General features: G+C 45.1%; 1 protein-coding gene across 8 annotated transcripts in view; it reads right to left on the reverse strand.

Annotated features, from left to right (window-relative positions):
• Lrch1 (leucine rich repeats and calponin homology domain containing 1) overlaps positions 1-18150 on the reverse strand; it is a 206246-nt gene that overhangs the window by 69895 nt on the left and 118201 nt on the right. For all 8 annotated transcript variants that reach the window (XM_042285157.2, XM_076545369.1, XM_076545368.1 and 5 more), the window contains exons 4-7: positions 10121-10226; positions 2595-2731; positions 1609-1736; positions 365-428 (exon numbers count right to left, since the gene is read on the reverse strand). In XM_042285157.2, the coding sequence (XP_042141091.2) occupies positions 365-428; positions 1609-1736; positions 2595-2731; positions 10121-10226 (435 nt within the window). The remainder of the gene's footprint in view (positions 1-364; positions 429-1608; positions 1737-2594; positions 2732-10120; positions 10227-18150) is intronic.

The raw sequence follows: 18150 nt of genomic DNA on the forward strand, positions 1-18150 counted from the left end.
ACGCTTCCCTAAGTTACTGTTAAAGACAGGTATATTTATTTATAAAAGTGCTTCATACTTGTACAGGACTTGGTCCGTTCATAATGTTTACTTAGTGTTGAAGAATATTCTACATAATGTGGGAGTGGAAAAAGGAAAAGACAGTGACCCAATTTTTGAGTTACTTCCAAAATAATAAGATCTGCAGAGCGACAGCAGCTAATATTTGCGTAACCCTTAGGGGTTCCGAGCCATGATCACAAATGTGATTAAACTGTCAATTCAAATCATTCAAATGTGCCAGTGGCTTTCTCCAGAAAAAGACTTTAGTGGACACAGACAGATGGACCCAGAACAAAGGACAATAATGTGTCACCACATTTACCTCGGTGGCAGACAACCGCTTATCTCCATTGTCACTTCCAACTCCGGAATCAGAATCCTTCTTACTGGGTAGATGTCATCATCATTGAATTTGTTTAGGAAAAAAAAATGAAAAATCATAAAATTGACCCCAAGAAATACCAATTAAAATGTAATAACTTCATTATATAAAATTTATCATTATCATTGTAATTATTATTATGTGGCAACAAATCAGTCTAGTTCTAAGAACTATTAAGATATGGGCATGATGAAAACTATACACGCCTCCTGAGAACATCAGAAATTCTTTGTATTCTGGGCTTCCTCCTCTGAGGGACAAGTTATTTCTTTGAAACAGTTACCAATTTTATTTTATTGGTACATATATAGAAACAGTAAGATTATATAATTGTTTTTATCTCATAGGTAATAAAACATTATTTTCAATCATTTTGAAAACCTTTCCTGTGATTAACTATACCTGGTAATATAAATTTAAAATAATCAAAATATATTTAAAGCATTATTTTGAAAATGCCATTAAGGTGGCATGAAATTTCAAGTCACCCTGTTTAGCAAAAAGCAAAGCAAATGATCCCTGCCCTGGAGAAGCCTCAGGAAGAATCTATTTCTTTAGTGTCACTGTGGTAACTCTGTTCTCTGGATGCTCATGGCCTGTCTTACAGCACAAAATGGCCCAAGGATGCTTGAACAGATTCTAACAATTTCACATGAAACAAGAAATGGGAAAATTTTCCACACTGCATCTTAAAAACTGAAGCCCACGGGTCTTAACAATATTAATACACAACTAACAGTGTAGGTATACAGAAAATTGATAACTCCTACAAATATGACCTACAATATGACCTAAATTCATGATCCTCTTTCCTCTGTCTCCTAAATACCGACATCACAGGTGTATGCTACCATGCCCAGCTTAATAACACCAATTTTAAAAAAAATGTACGTTTTACCATAATAATTTGATATAGCCATGCTAATTGTAAGCATAAACATCCATTATAAATCTTGTTTATGAGCATCTACACATGTGTTCAGGAAGAACTGATTATCGATGAGAAGGTAGATTAGAGATATTAGCGATTCTCTCTAGCATCCATTTTTTGTATGCCATGATTTTCTCAAGCTCAAAGTCATACATGTGAATCACACAGATGGATTCTGGCTTCCAGTCATCTGGGCAGCTGTGGCTAAGCACACTCTAAGCAGGCTCTCTCAGGGAGGAAGGCTTTAACTCACCTGTCTTCTACATGCTGGTGTAAATGAGGCCTCTCCATGGCGTGGAGGTAGAGGGGGTCAGTCGTCTTAATCTGGCATGCTTGTATACTCAGATACTTAAATATGTGCACTTTGCCTTTTGTGCAAATCTGTGGAGAAATCAGTAATGCATATTTACTTCTCAGTGAGAAAACAAAATGTAAGTTCCAGGTCCCTGACCATGTAATTTAATCTTCAGAACGTCATGGTGAGTAACACCCTAACAATGGATACTAAACACATAAGAATTCTCAGGACAGTTCACTCCAAATTCTACTTTGAACAGAAAATCATGCTCAAGAAATCCCTAAGCTTTTGCAACTACTAAATTCTAACAAAAACATATTTAAATGACAATAGTGTAAGATTTATAAAAATCAGACAATATTGGTAATAGTCCAACTCAAAAGGTGAAAAAAACCACAATTATATTCAAGTTCACAGAGAGCAATTAAAAGTTGAAAAGATAATCATAGATTTAATAAGCCATTATGCTGTTTAAAAACAAAATAAATTGTAAAATAATTTCATTTGTATGCAGAAACATATATACTTTGTAGCGTTTTCACAGTTTTACGTTTGATTCCCCGTCTCAAAAATATCAACAATCATTTTTAAGACGTTTAAATTCTGTTTTCCCAGCTAACGAATATATTACCCGCTTTGTGGCCCATATACTCTATGAAAAAGCTTCAAATGTATGACTGAGTGGTATATTATCAAACCTGTAATTCTGGCCTTGGATCACTCAAAAAAAACGGTAACACAGATGTGGGCACAGATGTGATGCAGCTTGAGGCAATCTATTAGTCAGATTTACTTAAAGTTCTGCTGTCGGGGGGTGCTGACTGCATCTCATCATGCTGAGTGCAGTTTGGGGTGTGCAGAGGGTCCCGGAGCAGGGGTTCTGTGACGACTCACTGTGCCGCTCTGCACAGGCCTGGCCGCGGCTCTGGCCGAGTCCTCACCTGAGCCGGAGGAGACTGGAGAGGGTTGTTCTCCAGCAGGAGCACTTGTAACTGCTTCATCTCTCTAAAGCAGATGGGGATCACCAGAACTTTGTTGCAGGAAAAGTCAAACTTGACCAAGGGGAGATCTACGAGTTCTGAAATGATAGAGAAAAGGGGGAAAATTAATAAAGCAAGAATGATCTCAGGAAACAGCAGGATCAAGTGGCCCCACACTCGAAAAATAACTTTCTGTGTAACTGGAGATGAGCTGTTCGGCAGAATCAAAAGTAAGCTGTGCTAATGTTAGGAATACATGGCACGTGTATGAAGTATTTCCCCGGATGGGGGAAACCTTTCCCTGGATGCTCAGTCATTACAGACCGTACTGGGAACGCTTGCCATTCACATTATCCGAAGAGCCAGTTTTTCTTCCAGCGAAGGGACTGAATGAGCCATGCCACACAGAACATGTTTGTTCTAACTGTAGCTCATTTTCCTGAAGCACTTGCTGACCATGAATGTTTGCCAATTACAGAAAACCCTTCTCTATTCACTGTCACTGAGTTGGCACAGGCCCAGAGAGAGTTTCCGCAAATATGTTCCTGATTATCTCAGAGGTTGGTTTTTGTTTGTCTGTTTGTTTTTTGTTTTGTTTGTTTTCCTAGTGCTAACTAATTTAGGATTTTCCAAAAGGCCCCATAATTCCGATCTGGCTGGGCTTCATTCTGTGGCCTCTGAAGCCGTCCACGGGGCAGCTCACAGGAGAAGACGCTGCATTTAGCCTGAGCTTCCCACCCAGCGGCACAGTAAGCACTCAGCAATTTCAAGCATTCAGACCCAAACTGGCAGCTGCTAGGAATGAAGTCAAATCCCCAGAGAGCCAAGGGAGGCTGAGCCATGCCAGAACCTAGGGTGACGCTGGCAGATCTCAGAGCTGGCTGGGTGGTGACTACTGTGGGGTCACTTGAGAACAGTGCCCCGCACTTTGGGTATGGGAGCTGTTAAAGGCTAAAACAGAGTGGATTCGAATACTTCCGGCCTTCTAAAAGAGAAGATGGCTAGGGAGAGGACCTGAAGGAAAGGGCACCAGCCTGCTCCACCACATGGCCGAGGCTTTCAGTCAACTCTACAGACTACTTTAGCTCACCCAACACTACTCCCTTGGGGTGAGAGCAGCGTCTTCTCAGAACTCAAGGCCCTGGGAATGTTAGGGGCTTTCCTTCATTCATGCCTCACTGCAGCACTCGGTCTTCCAGAATGGACTAATGAGACCAGAACTCTAGAAGGATGAAGAACACCCAGCTCCCAGGTTTCCAAGTGAAGTCCGTGCATGCTCTAAAGGAAAAACTTGGGAATTGTATTTCAAAACATATGCCAAGGAATCTGTATGCCCACACTGCCCCGAGCAGCTCCAATCCCCAGGGGGGGGCAGCCCCGAGTCTCAGGCCATACATACTCCCAAAGGTTGTTCTGATGTGGCTGGGAGGAGTCACGGGGGCAGCTAGGCTGAAAGGAAAGGGAAATTAGGACCTGCCATAGCAGGACCCTGCCATAGTAACACCAGCCACAGGAGGACCCTGCCCTAGTGTCTCTACTGCTGTGAGAGACACCACGGCCAAAAACAACCTGGGGAGGAAAGGGCGTACTTCAGCTTACACCTTCAGTCCATCATGAAGGGAAGGCAGGGCGGGAACCTGGAGGCAGGAGCTGATGCAGAAGCCATGGAGGAACGCTGCTTACAGGCTTGCTCCTCAAGGCTTGTTCAGCCTGCTTTCCCCCTAGAACCCAGGACCACCCGCCAAGGTGGGGTAATACCCACAGGGGGCTGGAGCTCCCCAGTCAAGAAAATGCCTCCACAGACTTGCCAACAAGCTAATCTGATGAAGGCATTTTCTCAACTGAGGATCTCTTCCCAGATGACCTGACCGTGTGTCAATGTGACCCAAAACAAACAAACGAACTTGTATGTTACAGTGTGTAGGTCAGCTAAGGATTGGGGTTTCCAGGGCAGGGTGACTTCAGAGTTAAGCGGTCTCACCAGGGCCAAAATTTAATGGCACCCTGTGTTCTGTGGGCCATGGCTTTTATGACTCCTTTGCTAGAAGAAATGGGGCTTTTCAGACAATAGCTATTATGTAGCAAGCGTTCCCAGCAATTCTTTACCAATTAAAACGAAGACTAGGAAGCGCGAGCAGGGGACCGTTCAGGGGAGTGGAGAACTCACAGGCGAACAGGTAAGGATGCCACTGCCTTGTCCACGGGTTCCAACACTCAGTGGTGTCAGGAATGAGAACTCGGCGGTCTTACAGCAGTAATGCATAGGAGGTAATGACCATAACGACCACCTTGCAAGGCTGATCCAGGAAGGATCAAGAGGCAGAACAGGTAAAGGAAGGAGGCGAGGCAAGAAGGGGGAAAAGAGGAAGTGGAGAAGCAGCAAAACAGGAAGAGGGAGGCAAACAGGAAGAGGAAGAAAAGGAAAAGAGGAATGGAGGAAAAGAAGAAGAGGAAGAACAGAGCAGGAGAAAGGCAGCGGGGGAGGGAGGGAAAGGGGAAAGAAGACGAGAGGAAGGTGCGGGAGGTGGAAGAGGAGGAAGAACTCTACACCTCTCTCCATTCCAAGAGAGGCAATGACTAGCTGCGTCAGTTCCCCGCCATCCTGTCCTAAAAGAAGGAAGCATGGCCTCCCCACTACCTCAGCTGTAAAACCACACAACACTGACTGGGGTAACTGGGCTGCAAACTTCTATTATTTTCCCCCTCCTCAAATTAAAAACATATGAGGAGAGATTCCCCAAGAGAGAAAATGTAATTAAAGATGGGAGGTCACTGATGGGCTGCCCAGTGGCATCAACACCCTCGTCAACGGGGTTCTCCAGGCTGAGACAGAAACTTGATATTCAGATTTTTTTTCCCCTTTTTAAAAAGGACATTCCAGTAAACTTACATTTTAGCTTTGGGTGTATTTTAAAACATCAAAGCCGAGAAAACATAATTATGGAAAGGCAGAGGCAGGTGTAACCTATGGTTTTTTTTGCTTTTTTTTGTTTTTTTTTTTTTTTAGGGAAAAGAATGTTCTTAAGGTGGGAGAGAAAATGGTCAGAGAAACGCAAACCAGGCTCGGCACGTGTGCTCTCTTCCCAGGTGCCACACTGTCGCCACACAATGATGTCACTGGTTTTTCCCTTCTGGAAATGGGTTCAATTATTTATGACATTGTCACAATGATTATCACAGGCGCTTAAATGCAGAGGGGCTTCTTAATAGCAAGCCTGAAAGGCTATACTGTGCAGATGTGCTGTGAATTAAAATTTTGTTTGGAGTTATAATTACTTTTATTTGCAGTTATGATTATTAGGAGAAATAGGGCTTTTGTTGTTGGTGGTGGTGGTGGTTTTTCAAGGCAGGGTTCCCAAATGTAGCTTTGGAACCTGTCTTGGAACTCTGTCAACCAGGCTGGCCTTGAACTCACAGAGATCCGCCTGCCTCTGCCCCCCAAGTGCTGGGGTTAAAGGTGTGCGCCACCACCGCCTGGCAGGAAAATAGTTTTATACACTCAAGGAAATGAGACTGCGCAGGAGCCAGTGGAAAAGGGAAATCTCGTTATATGAGCTCATCTCAGATAAGGCAATGAGTCCTACATGGAGGTAGTTTCTAATTCTTCTTCGAATGCAAGCCAACATGAGCCAGGGGGAAAACACCGGCGCCCTCCACCATCAAGCGCAGCGCATTTTACAAAGATTCCCCACACTGCTTCAGAAGCTGTTCCCATGTCTTGAACAAGAAAGCAGTAACAGGATGGCAAAGCTCAGGCAGTTTTCCAAACACCACACTAACAAATGCCACATGAGCTGGATGCCTGCTGCTTCCAGGTGTACACTTCTGCACTGAGATGCCTTTCAAAAGAGTCACGGAAACTTGCTATTGCAGAAGCTTCCTAAATGCATCGATGTGCTTACATAAGAAGAGTTAAAAAGGGGTTACCTGATAACCTGTAATGGGGCAGCACGCTTAAGTTATAGAACATAGCTAAATCTAGCCGGTACTGACCTGGAAGCGTCATCCCTACTAGCCAGCATTCACAGAGCTTGAAAGTGCTGTGCATGCTACCTGAGGAAAAAAGGAATCTTCAACCTTACCCAGGTATGAACCCTGGGAATTATAATGACTGGTCTGGCAAGCCACGCCCACTTGTACAATGGTGGCTCAGACATCATGCAAATAACCAACCACTTTCTGATTGGATTTAAGTCCACCCTACAAGATGAAACCCATATCTAGCACCATTAAAAATGGGGCCAACAACCTATGGTTAGACAGGTAATAGGTCCTGGGGTAGAATCTACTATTATTATTCTGCTAAAAATTGTCGTTGACTCCTAATAACTTATTGTTATATCCATAGTCCAGTGCATCTCTAAACCCTAAGAGACTCAGCCCCAAGTGGGACATAAATACTCCACCTTCTTCTCCTCCCAAAGCTTGGGGATCATTGGGAAGGAGAGGGTGAGAAGAGTGTAACACGCAGAGGCAGGGGGATAACTACAAGGGAATAATGATCTCTGGATACAGCAGGGCAGCTTAACATATGAATCTGCTGCAGCTACAACAGCATACACAAAACCTATGCAAGACCAAACCCAGCAAGGAGATGGAAAGTGGGCAGAAAATCCCACCCCTAGCCATGGAGTTATTTGTGAATGTTAGCTGCTAGGAGAGAGAGAGACAATTTTATCTAAAAAGTGTAGCCCCAGGTAAATTGACTATGCTCCCATGGAAGGCTACACATCCGAGAGTAATTGGGTAGTACAAATTGGTCTTGAGTTAAAAAAAAAAAAAGGACACAAAGTTGGCTGATAGGAAGTCAGTGTTTGGTAAGAAGCTGGGGAAGGGGGAGTAATAGAATCAAAACATGTTGTATGAAACTCTCAAAGAACTATTAAGATTTGTAACGTGTATCCTGGACACCAGAGGGCCCTTAAACAAAATCTATGGACATCAACGTGGTCTTTGGAAAGTAGAGTATGTTTTGAAGAAGTACTTGGCCTTCTGCTTCTCATCTCCTGGCCCCTGACCAGTGTGTGTGGCATGTGTGTTGTGATGGTTAGCTTTAATTGTCTTACCAAAGTTAGTTAATATGGGAAGATCCAGCCCACTGTGGGCAGCACCATTCACTACAGAGGGAGTATGTACTATGAGCTATGTACTAATGGAGAAATGAACTCAGTATAAACAAGCAAACATTCTTTCTCTGGACTGACTATGCATGTGACCAGCTCCCTCATGTTCCTCCCGCCTGATTTCCTCACATGACAGACTGTAACCTGGAACTATGAGCTAAAATAATCGCTTTCCCTTGAGTTGCTTCTTATCAGGGTGTCTTATCACAGAAACAGAAATGAAATTAAACTGTGTGCGTGCCACGTGTGCATGCACACTTTCCATGTACATGTGTGAACAGGTGAGAGGCGGAGTTTGTCGTCAGGTGTCTTTATGGCTCTCACTTTTGTTTGTTCTGACTTGTTTTCATATCTGAGACAGGATCCCTGCTCTTCTCTCTCTCTCCCGTTGCTGTGATAACACACTCTGGTGAAAAGCAAGTTAAGGGAGGAGAAGACTTACTCTATCTTCCAGGTCGCACAGTCCATGGTGAAAGAGGCCAGGGTACAAACTGAAGCAGAAACTTGAAACAGAAGCCATGGAGGAATGCTGCTTGCTGTGTTTCTCTCTGCTGCCTTTCTTACACAGCCCAGGACCACCTGCCTAGGGATGGTGCCACCCACAGTGAGATGGACCCTCCTACAGCAATCGGCCATCAAGACCATCCCTCATATAAATGCCCACAAACCAACCTGATAAAGACGACTCTGAGACTCTTCTCGGGTGACTCTGGGTCATGTCATGTCGACAGTTAATGCTCACGAGGCCAGTCTCTCACTGAACCTACATGTAGCCCACTGATTTGGCCAGGCTGCCTGCCAATGAGCTCCAGGGATCCATTTATCTCCACACCTCTTCAGTGCTAGGGCTGCAGGTGCACTCTGCCAAGCTCGTACCTGGCATTTCTGTGAGTGCTGGTGAACCAAACTTACATTTTTATGTTTTGGGGACCAGCACTTTACACACGAAGCTATCCCCCCAATACCCCTTACGCACTAACAACTTCTAAGTAAATATGTCTTTATGCTTAAACCCTCATGCCCTGGACCCGTGAGACATACTACTGCAAGAGCCCACGCAGGGCTGTCTGGGGGATAGATACTGTGACAAGTGTCCATGCCAAAGCTTTAGGGGCATCACCAGTACTGATCAGAGCGACCCCAGTTCAAGGGTGACTCAGCAGTAGCGTCGCCCTCCCCTAGAGGTGGAGTGTAGATATTGTGGGTTCTCAACCAGTGTTCCCAGACCCCAAAGCTAGAGACCCTGATAGCCAGGGTCTACTGCCCCACTTGTCCCCTCCAGACTCTTTGATGTTCATGTTCTGGAAAACATGGACATGTTCCCCAAAAGAATGCATTCCACCATGTTATGGATTAGCCAAGTCCCTCACCCCAAAATTCAGATATAGAAATCCTAACCCCGATCATTTAATGGTATTTGGAGATGAGGTCTTTAAAGGGGTAATTAAGTGACACTGAGGTCATTATGATTAGACCTCCCATCCTCTGGTATAACAGCTGAAAGAGATCAGGACACGGACATAAATAGTGAGAGGCTCTGAGGACACAGGAAGAAGACCATCTGTGAGTCATGGGAAAAGGCCTTGGAAGGAATAACCCAGTCCGTACCTTCATCTCATGCTTCCAGCCTCCAGAATGGTGAAGAGACGCATTTCTGTCATTTGAGCCACCGTCTCTGTGGTCCTTTTCATAGCAGCCCTTGTTGTTTGTTTTTGCTTTTTTACTCTTTTGGGAGGTTCAACACCCAGCCCCCCCAAAAAATTACCCATAGAGTCTTATTATTGTTTATGAATGCTCGGCCTTAGCTTGGCTTGCTTCTAGCCAGCTTTTCTTAAATTATCCCATCTACATTTTGCCTCTGGGCTTTTTCCTTTTCTTACTTCTGTAACCTTAAACTCTTACTCCATGGCTGGCTGTGTAACTGGCTCCTGACATCCTCTCTTTCTCTGGCTGCTTCTTCCTTTGCTCCCAAATTTTTCTTTCTATTCTTTCTGCCTGCCAGCCCGCCTATCCTTTCTCCTGCATTGCTATTGGCTGTTCAGCTCTTTATTAGGCCATCAGGTGTTTTAGACAGTAAAACAGCTTCATAGAGTTAAACAAATATAACATAAACAAAAATGACACACTTTAAAATAATATTCTGCCACAAGCCCTAGAAAGCTAACATGCATCCCACTAATGGTTGTGTTGCTGTAGCCTTGATTCAAACTACAGCTTGAACATTGTTCTGATATCTGCCAGTGAGATTCAAATTATCAATAGCAACCAGTGAGCTGTTAACACCAGACCCACCACCCCTCACAGAAGTGAATGGGAAGAGTGACATTTCCCGCATTCTCTTCATCTTGCCCTCCTCTCTCTTACCTGGTGGTAAAACCTTAAGGTAATTTCTTCGGACGTTCAGTTCTCGTAGAGACTTCAGCTGGCCTATCTGCTGGGGCAAGGCTGTGATCTCATTGCAGCTGACGTCCTGCAGCAAGAAGGGGGTTGAGGGTGGGGGGGGTCAAACAGGGATAATAAAATGCCTTTTTCTTCAAGCATTTCATTGAATTCGCCTCAAAGAACTTAAATGCTTGTATAACTCCACATTATACTTTTATACTGCTCTCCGGGTCCCCAGTCAGTGGAGCCCAACAATGGAGAAAAGGAGTTTGGCTTCCAATTGCCTTTGTGGGGAGAAAAGACATCAGTGACATTCACTAGCTGTTTTTGTCACTCTTTTTTTTTTTTTAAGCTGCAGAGACCTTATTCAATACCCACCACAAACTTTCAAGGCAATATTACTAGCTCATATTCACAACTTGAGAAAATGAAGCTTTGTGACCCCAGACAGTTGACATTAGGAAAGAATTACCAGCTACTGTTACAGAAGGAAAGTTACACGGACTCCCATCATACCAAGCTTTTACACAGAGAACTATTGGCACACCAGCTGGTTATGCAATTTATTCCAAATGGACTTCCTATCACATGGTAGAAAGCTGTGGCCGACCACTGCACCACACATTTGGTAAGCAGGTCTGTGGGGTACAAGGATCTTGTCATCTCTGTTTGGGAAGGGTAGTACCCCACTAATCCTTGATTAGAAGCAGCTGGTGCCACGTAAAATAAAGACATGGTTCTTCTTACCCTACAGAAACTCATTATCCACCCCACCCCCCCATCTTCCCTGCAGCTCCAGTAGGCTGCCGGGCTTTGCTTCCTTCTCCTACAATTCTAGAACCTCCTTCAGTCTGACTATGTTATTTCTCCAAAGGACTCTTGCCCATGACATCCTCTGGCTGGCTTCTGTTCCTCCGCCAGCCCTCACATCCATCCCCTCAGAGCTATCCCAGTACAAATTCCATTCTGTTGTTCATCAACTTAAGCTTTAGCAAGGCCCGGCCCTTGTGAGGCGGTCTGTCAGCTTCTCCAGGGCTATGCTCTGAATGTTCTCTCTTGCATCCAACACTCAAGCCATACAGTCACCACTGAGAGTTTTGGTGTAGGCCCATACTGTTTCACAGTCCCAAAACTCATTCAGGCTTCCCGCCCTGCTTGAGATGCTAGCTCTGGTGTGTCCTCTTGATCTCCTACTCACCTGTTACAGCTCAACTCAAGTCTCAACTTACCATTCCCATGATCCTCTCCTGCTCTGAACAACACCCAGGGATGGATATTTTCCCCTTTCCCTTTGTAGTCTATACAGGCAGTGTGTACCTGTAACTCACTTGCTCCCTTAGCCTCCTTCTCCTGCAAAGATGGGAGTTTCTAGGTGAGAGGATCCCTGGCACACTCTCTCCATCTTTCTGGTGCCTAGCAGAGTGCCAGGTGTAAGGCAGGGATGAAATTTCCAATACCCTTTGATGCAGATAGGCTCCATAATACTGTGGCTCCTTCTACCTTGCAGCTGGGACCCCAGAATGTTTTCACATATCACTCAAATTCCATGCAGGCCCCATTGGCTCTTACGGAACCAAAGACAAATTCAGGCTATGAATTCTCCCTGTGAGGTTTAGTCATCCAACAGCCCACATTATTTATGAACCTGCAAACCATCCTTTCACTTGAGAGGTCACCAAGGCCTTGTTACAAAAAGTCCACTTCCCTTTCTTTCAGACTAGATGAATGCATCACTAGTCAGTCAATGTTTTGCTCACTACTTCAACCCCACAACCAGGAGCCCTGCTGGAGCAGGGCTGTGTCAGTCGGTGATCCCTATCTTCTAGCTTTGCCGTCTCAAAACCCTCGGGTGATCCTCATCAGTCACAAGCCCGCCCAATGGACACTTCTTCACAGAGGCACAATTATCACCTCTGGTGCAAGAGTACGAGGCTGCAGTCTACAAAAATGGTATGCATGGAAGAGGTGACGTATTGCATCCTCCTGCCAGCAACTGGGTGGGGAAGCAGGGTGAGAAGGGTTAGGGTCACAGCATCTTCAGGATACCACCTTAGCGGCTGCCTTTCTCCTGATCTAGGAAAGTCACACACACCTCCAGTGTTTAAGACAAAGTAACGACAACAGACCTCCACCAGTACATCTGCAGAAATAAAACTGTACAAGAAAGTGAAAATCAGAATTAGGTGGTAGCCTAAATCTGATCAGCCCTGAGGTCCAAAAGCAAATCCTTTCTGTGAGAACTGGATCTTTCCGTGCCTTCACTAAGTTATAAATCAGCAATGGGGCCATTTCATTCTGGTTTACAACAGCCCTCACAAGCACGGAACCCAGGCAAGCCTGAGATGGGGGTCACATCAGATCACTCTACTGTACTCCAGACTCTAGAGGAGGCCTGGCCCAGGAGTGATGATGTCAGGAGTGGAGGAAGGGTTGTAGGGAAGAATCTGTGGGAATCATTTTCTATCTGTGGAGAGGATTCGTGTTACTAAACTATACATTAAGTTTCTGCAAGTCATGTAAGTGAATGCATGGGAAAGCTCTGCATTGCTTACGAAGACACATCTCAGTGGGAAATCAACAATTTCCACAAGTTTCTTAAAAGAATGAGTGGGAAAAGGGAAGCCAAAGGATAACCTATAAGCTTAGGCAATACACTCACAGAATGCCCTGTCCTGAGATCAAACTCAGCCTTGCTCCATTCTTAGGAAGAACTACAGATACCTTGCCCTGTGTCAAATGCTCCCAGTTAAAGGTGGCATCGAAGAATGCTGGACCCCTAAAGCCAGGTGACTCCTCCCAGCACAAACCCCTAACACCATGGCCTTCACGAACAAAGCCAACTCCTGCAGGCTGTATTTACACACGTGCTGGCAGACACAGCACCTACTTACTACACACACTACACTACTGCATCCCAAAGGCACCCAACCAACCGTTCCACCCAAGAGACGGGATACCTGTGGACAAGCGCAAGCACAGGCCAGCGGCCTGCTCAGAGTTTGAAGGGTGTACGTCAACTATGTTAATAATACTCTACGTTCCTACTAGTTATGTCTCCAATAAAATGAAATGGTAAGCAGAAAATTGCCAAGCAAATCTATTACATAAGGGAGGGACAGGCTGTATGCCACTGTACATTCAATATGGTTTAAAAAAAAAACCAGAGCAAGTCCTACTCCCCAGGAGCCACTGAACCTAACCAAATTTTTAAAGAGGTTATGAATTTCATCATAAAAATAAACCCCATGGGTAATTATGTCTAATTAGCTGGAGGAGGAGGAGGAGGAGGAAAAAGAGATAATAGTCTACATGTCTGGGGATGTTTTGGTCTTGAAAATGCACAAGCAATATTTCTCAAATAGCCTCATTCTCTGGAACGTTTCTGTGCAAATTTGGCCTAGATACGGCCTAGAGCTTTTTAAAGATTACTTTTGAAAAGACAATACTTAGAAAAATAAATTAAAAAATAAATAGCAATGCCTTACTGCAATTAGTGAAAATTACCAGACTGTAAATTCTGCATTCATTTACTTACTAGAATATTCAAATTAATTCCTTCTGAATTTTCTATTAGCCCCAAGCTGCTATGTCTCAGAGAATAACTAACCCGAGCGCCAGGGAAATTTGCTGTGCGTTCCATGTTATAACATCACAACTGTACAACACAAGAATCATGCGAAACTGTTACAAATATTTACTGATTTAATTCTGCCCAATAGAGAAGCAAATCTAATCATAACAATATTAATACTCAAATCTAAGCTTTTCATGGACCAGTTAACCCAACTCTGATTTAGAGTCTACCAATGATTTAAACCACACTCAGTGACAGAGTGGTATAATACCAGCAAAAGAATGTCTGAGAAAATCAGGTCTCTGTGTAGCTGGTGGAAAAGCAAATTATCAGCAGTCTCCAACCACCACGGACCCACGCCCTTCTGTAGAGATGCCTTTGGTTCGTCTCACTCTGCAACTTTAGGCAAGTGTCTTACCCTCCGCGTGCTCATATAAAAAGGAGAGGTGAGCGCCAAAAGAGCCAGTTTGCAAAAGGCACCTGCTACCAAGCCTGAGGACTCTGGTTCACTCCCGGACACCCGGAAGCCAATGGTGGAAGGAGAGCGCTCACTCTGCCAAGTTTCCTAGCTTGCACTCACCGAACAAACCAACAAATAAATGAGTATTAAATAATTGTAATTTTTCTCCTAACACTGGGAAAACCCATGAACTACACAAGAAATAATGAAAACACTGAGTGGTACTCAATAATGTCAACTTTCATTTCTTGGTCATGAAACAACCCTCAATGCCTATGGTCAGAACTTGAAAAACGAAAAGAAAAAAAATATCGTATATTGATTTAAATTTGAACCCTTTTGAGCAACCTCTGAGGTGATGGGTGATCTCCTAACACCCTTGTCTGTCCAATGTGTAACTGTACCTCATACCTCTCCACACACCACAAACACAGGCTTCACGCCCTGTTCTTGATAATAAACAGAAATAGAAGCCACAGAGGGACCCTGAGCAATTCCTGAGTTTCCACAGAAACCAAAGAGGTCAAAGACATTTCCAGAGACCACTAATGGACAAATGATTACAGCGGGCACAATGCCACACCACCATCCCACCTCAGAGGCAGGAACATTAGGCATAATGTGATGGGGGAGGACTCTCTGCAGACGTTTGTCATCTGTCTTTTAGCTCAACTTCCCTACACAAACAAACAGTTCAAGAAAAGAGGATTTAAAAAAAAAAACCATGTGTCTAGGGAAGGCCTGGAAACACACCTGCCAACCAGGATGACCGGGTCCAGCCTGGTGGGCTTTCTGGTTACAAAGACAGGTTCCTCAGTCAGGCCTTGGGTTCTTTTGCTCACCCAGGGAGGGAATGGGTGAGGACAGAATAGAGAAAAAGTGAACACGGCCAGCAAGCCACTCAGCACACAGGAGCAGGGTGGAGCTCCCGAGCCTTTGGCAAATGTCCCATCCATAAAAGGCCCCAACTTTACCGAGCTGTTAGTATGCTTGTTCACACCGTTAGTGTGTCTGTTAGTATGCCTCACAGCTGCCAGTGAAGTGTAACACGTGGTATTTACAATGCACCTCTCACCCCACGCACCTCATCATGCAGCCGGACTGCACAGAAAAAGAACCATGCTTCCAGAGACGACTCCGCCAGTGAAACCCTCAGAGGAGCACTGAGTTTCTATCTCCAGCATCCATGGGAAAAGATGGACACAGAGCGGCTGCCTGTAACCCCCGGCCTGGCGGGCAGAAACTAGAGGATTCCTGAGGCTGGCTGGCTCGTCTAGCTCAGGTTCAGGGAGAGATCCCACCTCAGAAAACAAGGCAGAGGGGGTGCAGTGAGTGGTGGCCCAGGAAGAGCACTTGCAGCACACGTACGAGGGCCTGAGCCACATCTCCAGCACCAACCTAAGAGCCAGGTGTGGCGGTGTAAGTCTCCGAGAGGACTGCTGGGGCCTGCTGTCCAACCAGTCGTGCTGGAAAACAGCAAGTTCCAGGCTCTATGAGAGATCCTGTCTCGTGGGAATACAGCCGAGAGTGTTAGGGAACACTCAACATCCTTCTCTGGCCTCCCCATTCACAGGCACAGATCATACCACATGTACACATACATGCACACACACACACACACACACACACACACACACACACACACACACACACACACACCTTGTTTTCAACAAGTTCCAAAGGTTTCAATGAGTTAAGTGAGATTTAGTTGACACAGGTCTACAGCTTCCCACCACCTGGCCTGGTTCTACAATAAGGAAACATTCAAACACGTCCATTCGTCCACAGGCATCAGGGAGAATGCCTCCTGCTCAACTCCAAGTCACAGCTTGTCACAGTTTTAATAAGGGTGTCACGACTTTATTAAGAATGTCACAGCAAACTGGACTAAGGAGTTCCAGAGGAAGAAAACACAGTCCTTCTAAAGCAGTTGCTCATCTACAGTCTAGGGGAGCAGAGAGGGGCTGCCTTGTGCTTTAGACTATGTCTATATATCTGTCACCTATCAACTATATCCATCCATCTATCCCATCCATCCATCCAACCACACATCCATCTATCCAACCATCCCATCCATCCATCCATCCATCCATCCATCCATCCATCCATCCATCCATCCATCCATCCATCCATTCATCCATCCAATCTACCTAACTACCTATCTACTGACCTACTTACCTATACTGGCTGGTTTTGTGTGTCAGCTTGACACAAGCTAGAGTCATCAGAGGAAGGAGCCTCAGCTGAGGAAAGGCCTCCATGAGATCCAGCTGTAAGGCATTTTCTCATTTAGTGATCAATGAGGCAGGACCCAGTCCATGGTGAGTGGTGCCATCCCTGGGCTGCTGATCCTGGGTTCTATAAGAAAGTAAGCTGAGCAAGCCATGGAGAGCAAGCCAGTAAGCAGTCCCCCTCCATGGCCTCTGCATCAGCGGCTGCCCTCGGGATCCTGCCCTGCTTGAGTTCCTGTTCCTGATTTCCTTCAGTGATAAACAGCAATGCTGAAGTGTAAGCCAAACCCTTTCCTCCCCAACTTACTTTTTGGTCATAGGATTTAAATGCTAATTAAGACACTACCTTTGTAGTTCTGGGAGTGAAAGCTAGAGAGGCACATGAGCCACGGAAGTGCTGTACCACTGAGCTCAGTCCTCATGTGGACTTGAAAGAGATGCAAGCTCCATCCCCTTAGGTAAGTAACTCCAAAAGCACCTCTTCACTGTAACATGGAAACATGATGCCTGCCCTGCTGGGTTATAAGGCTGTATGAAATGATGCCGGTGAACATACTAGTTGACAGCCTGACAGAAGTAGATGCTGAGTAAATGTTGGCTTTCTCTTCCCCTTCCCCACAAAGCAGCACTCACATACACAATATCTATGCTGCAAGAAACGGTGAAGAAACCATCTAGAGTGGGCAAGGGGTCTGAATGTCCTAGATTACTGCTCTCAGTAGTGACTCTAAAAGGATCAGATACAGAGTTAGGATTCCATGAATTACACCGCACCAGTGACTGCCTCAAAGTGGACGTACAAGCAGGCTATGCAGAGTGTTGTCTGTGCAGGGTGTTGTCTGTGCAGGGTGATGGCTGTGCTAGGTGATGGCTGTACAGGGTGATGGCTGTGTTGTCTGTGCTAGGTGTTGTCTGTGCAGGGTGTTGTCTGTGTGGGGTGTTGTCTGTGCGGGGTGTTGTCTGTGCAGGGTGTTGTCTGTGCGGGGTGTTGTCTGTGCAGGGTGTTGTCTGTGCAGGGTGTTGTCTGTGCTAGGTGATGGTTGTGCAGGGTGTTGTCTGTGCAGGGTGTCGTCTGTGCAGGGTGTTGTCTGTGCAGGGTGTTGTCTGTGCAGGGTGATGGCTGTGCAGGGTGATGGCTGTGCAGATCAATGGCTGACATGGGCACTGTTTGTCTTAAGACTCAGGTAGCGTGATGTGATGAAAAGGCTACAATAAATGCTTTGTAGCTTGACTTCCTTGCAAAACTAAGAAGGAACAACTGTGTTCTTTCTGATGGCTGCGGTATTTGGTCTCTTTCTAAAGTGCACACTAACTGTGGAATGTTCATCCACACTTAAGAGAAGTGGGTATGACTCTATTCCAAACACCCTGATGTGAAAATGTATGAAACAGCTTTTCCAAAATAGCCAACAAACAATGCTTAGAGTCCAGTGGGCTGAGTGGTTTCCTCAGCACTCAAGCCTTAAATGGTGAGTTTTCTGAATGCTTGGGGAGTGCCCAACTTTTCTTTTCTTTTTAACAAACTGGTAATCTGTATCTACAAAAACAAAAGCCTCCTGTTCAAAGAAAATGACATCTAGCTCTCCAGGGAACTCCCTCCCCAATTGAAAACTAAAAATAATCTGACATGACATGGTTACCTAGAGCAACACTACTATTTTAGGCAAAATAAATAAATAAAACTAAATCAAAGATAAATGAGAAAGGATGGAAAAATCATCTGTTTTTAGTCTATGACCTTAAACAA

Source organism: Peromyscus maniculatus, chromosome 9 (assembly GCF_049852395.1).
Source record: "Peromyscus maniculatus bairdii isolate BWxNUB_F1_BW_parent chromosome 9, HU_Pman_BW_mat_3.1, whole genome shotgun sequence".
NCBI classification, from domain to species: Eukaryota; Metazoa; Chordata; class Mammalia; order Rodentia; family Cricetidae; genus Peromyscus; species Peromyscus maniculatus.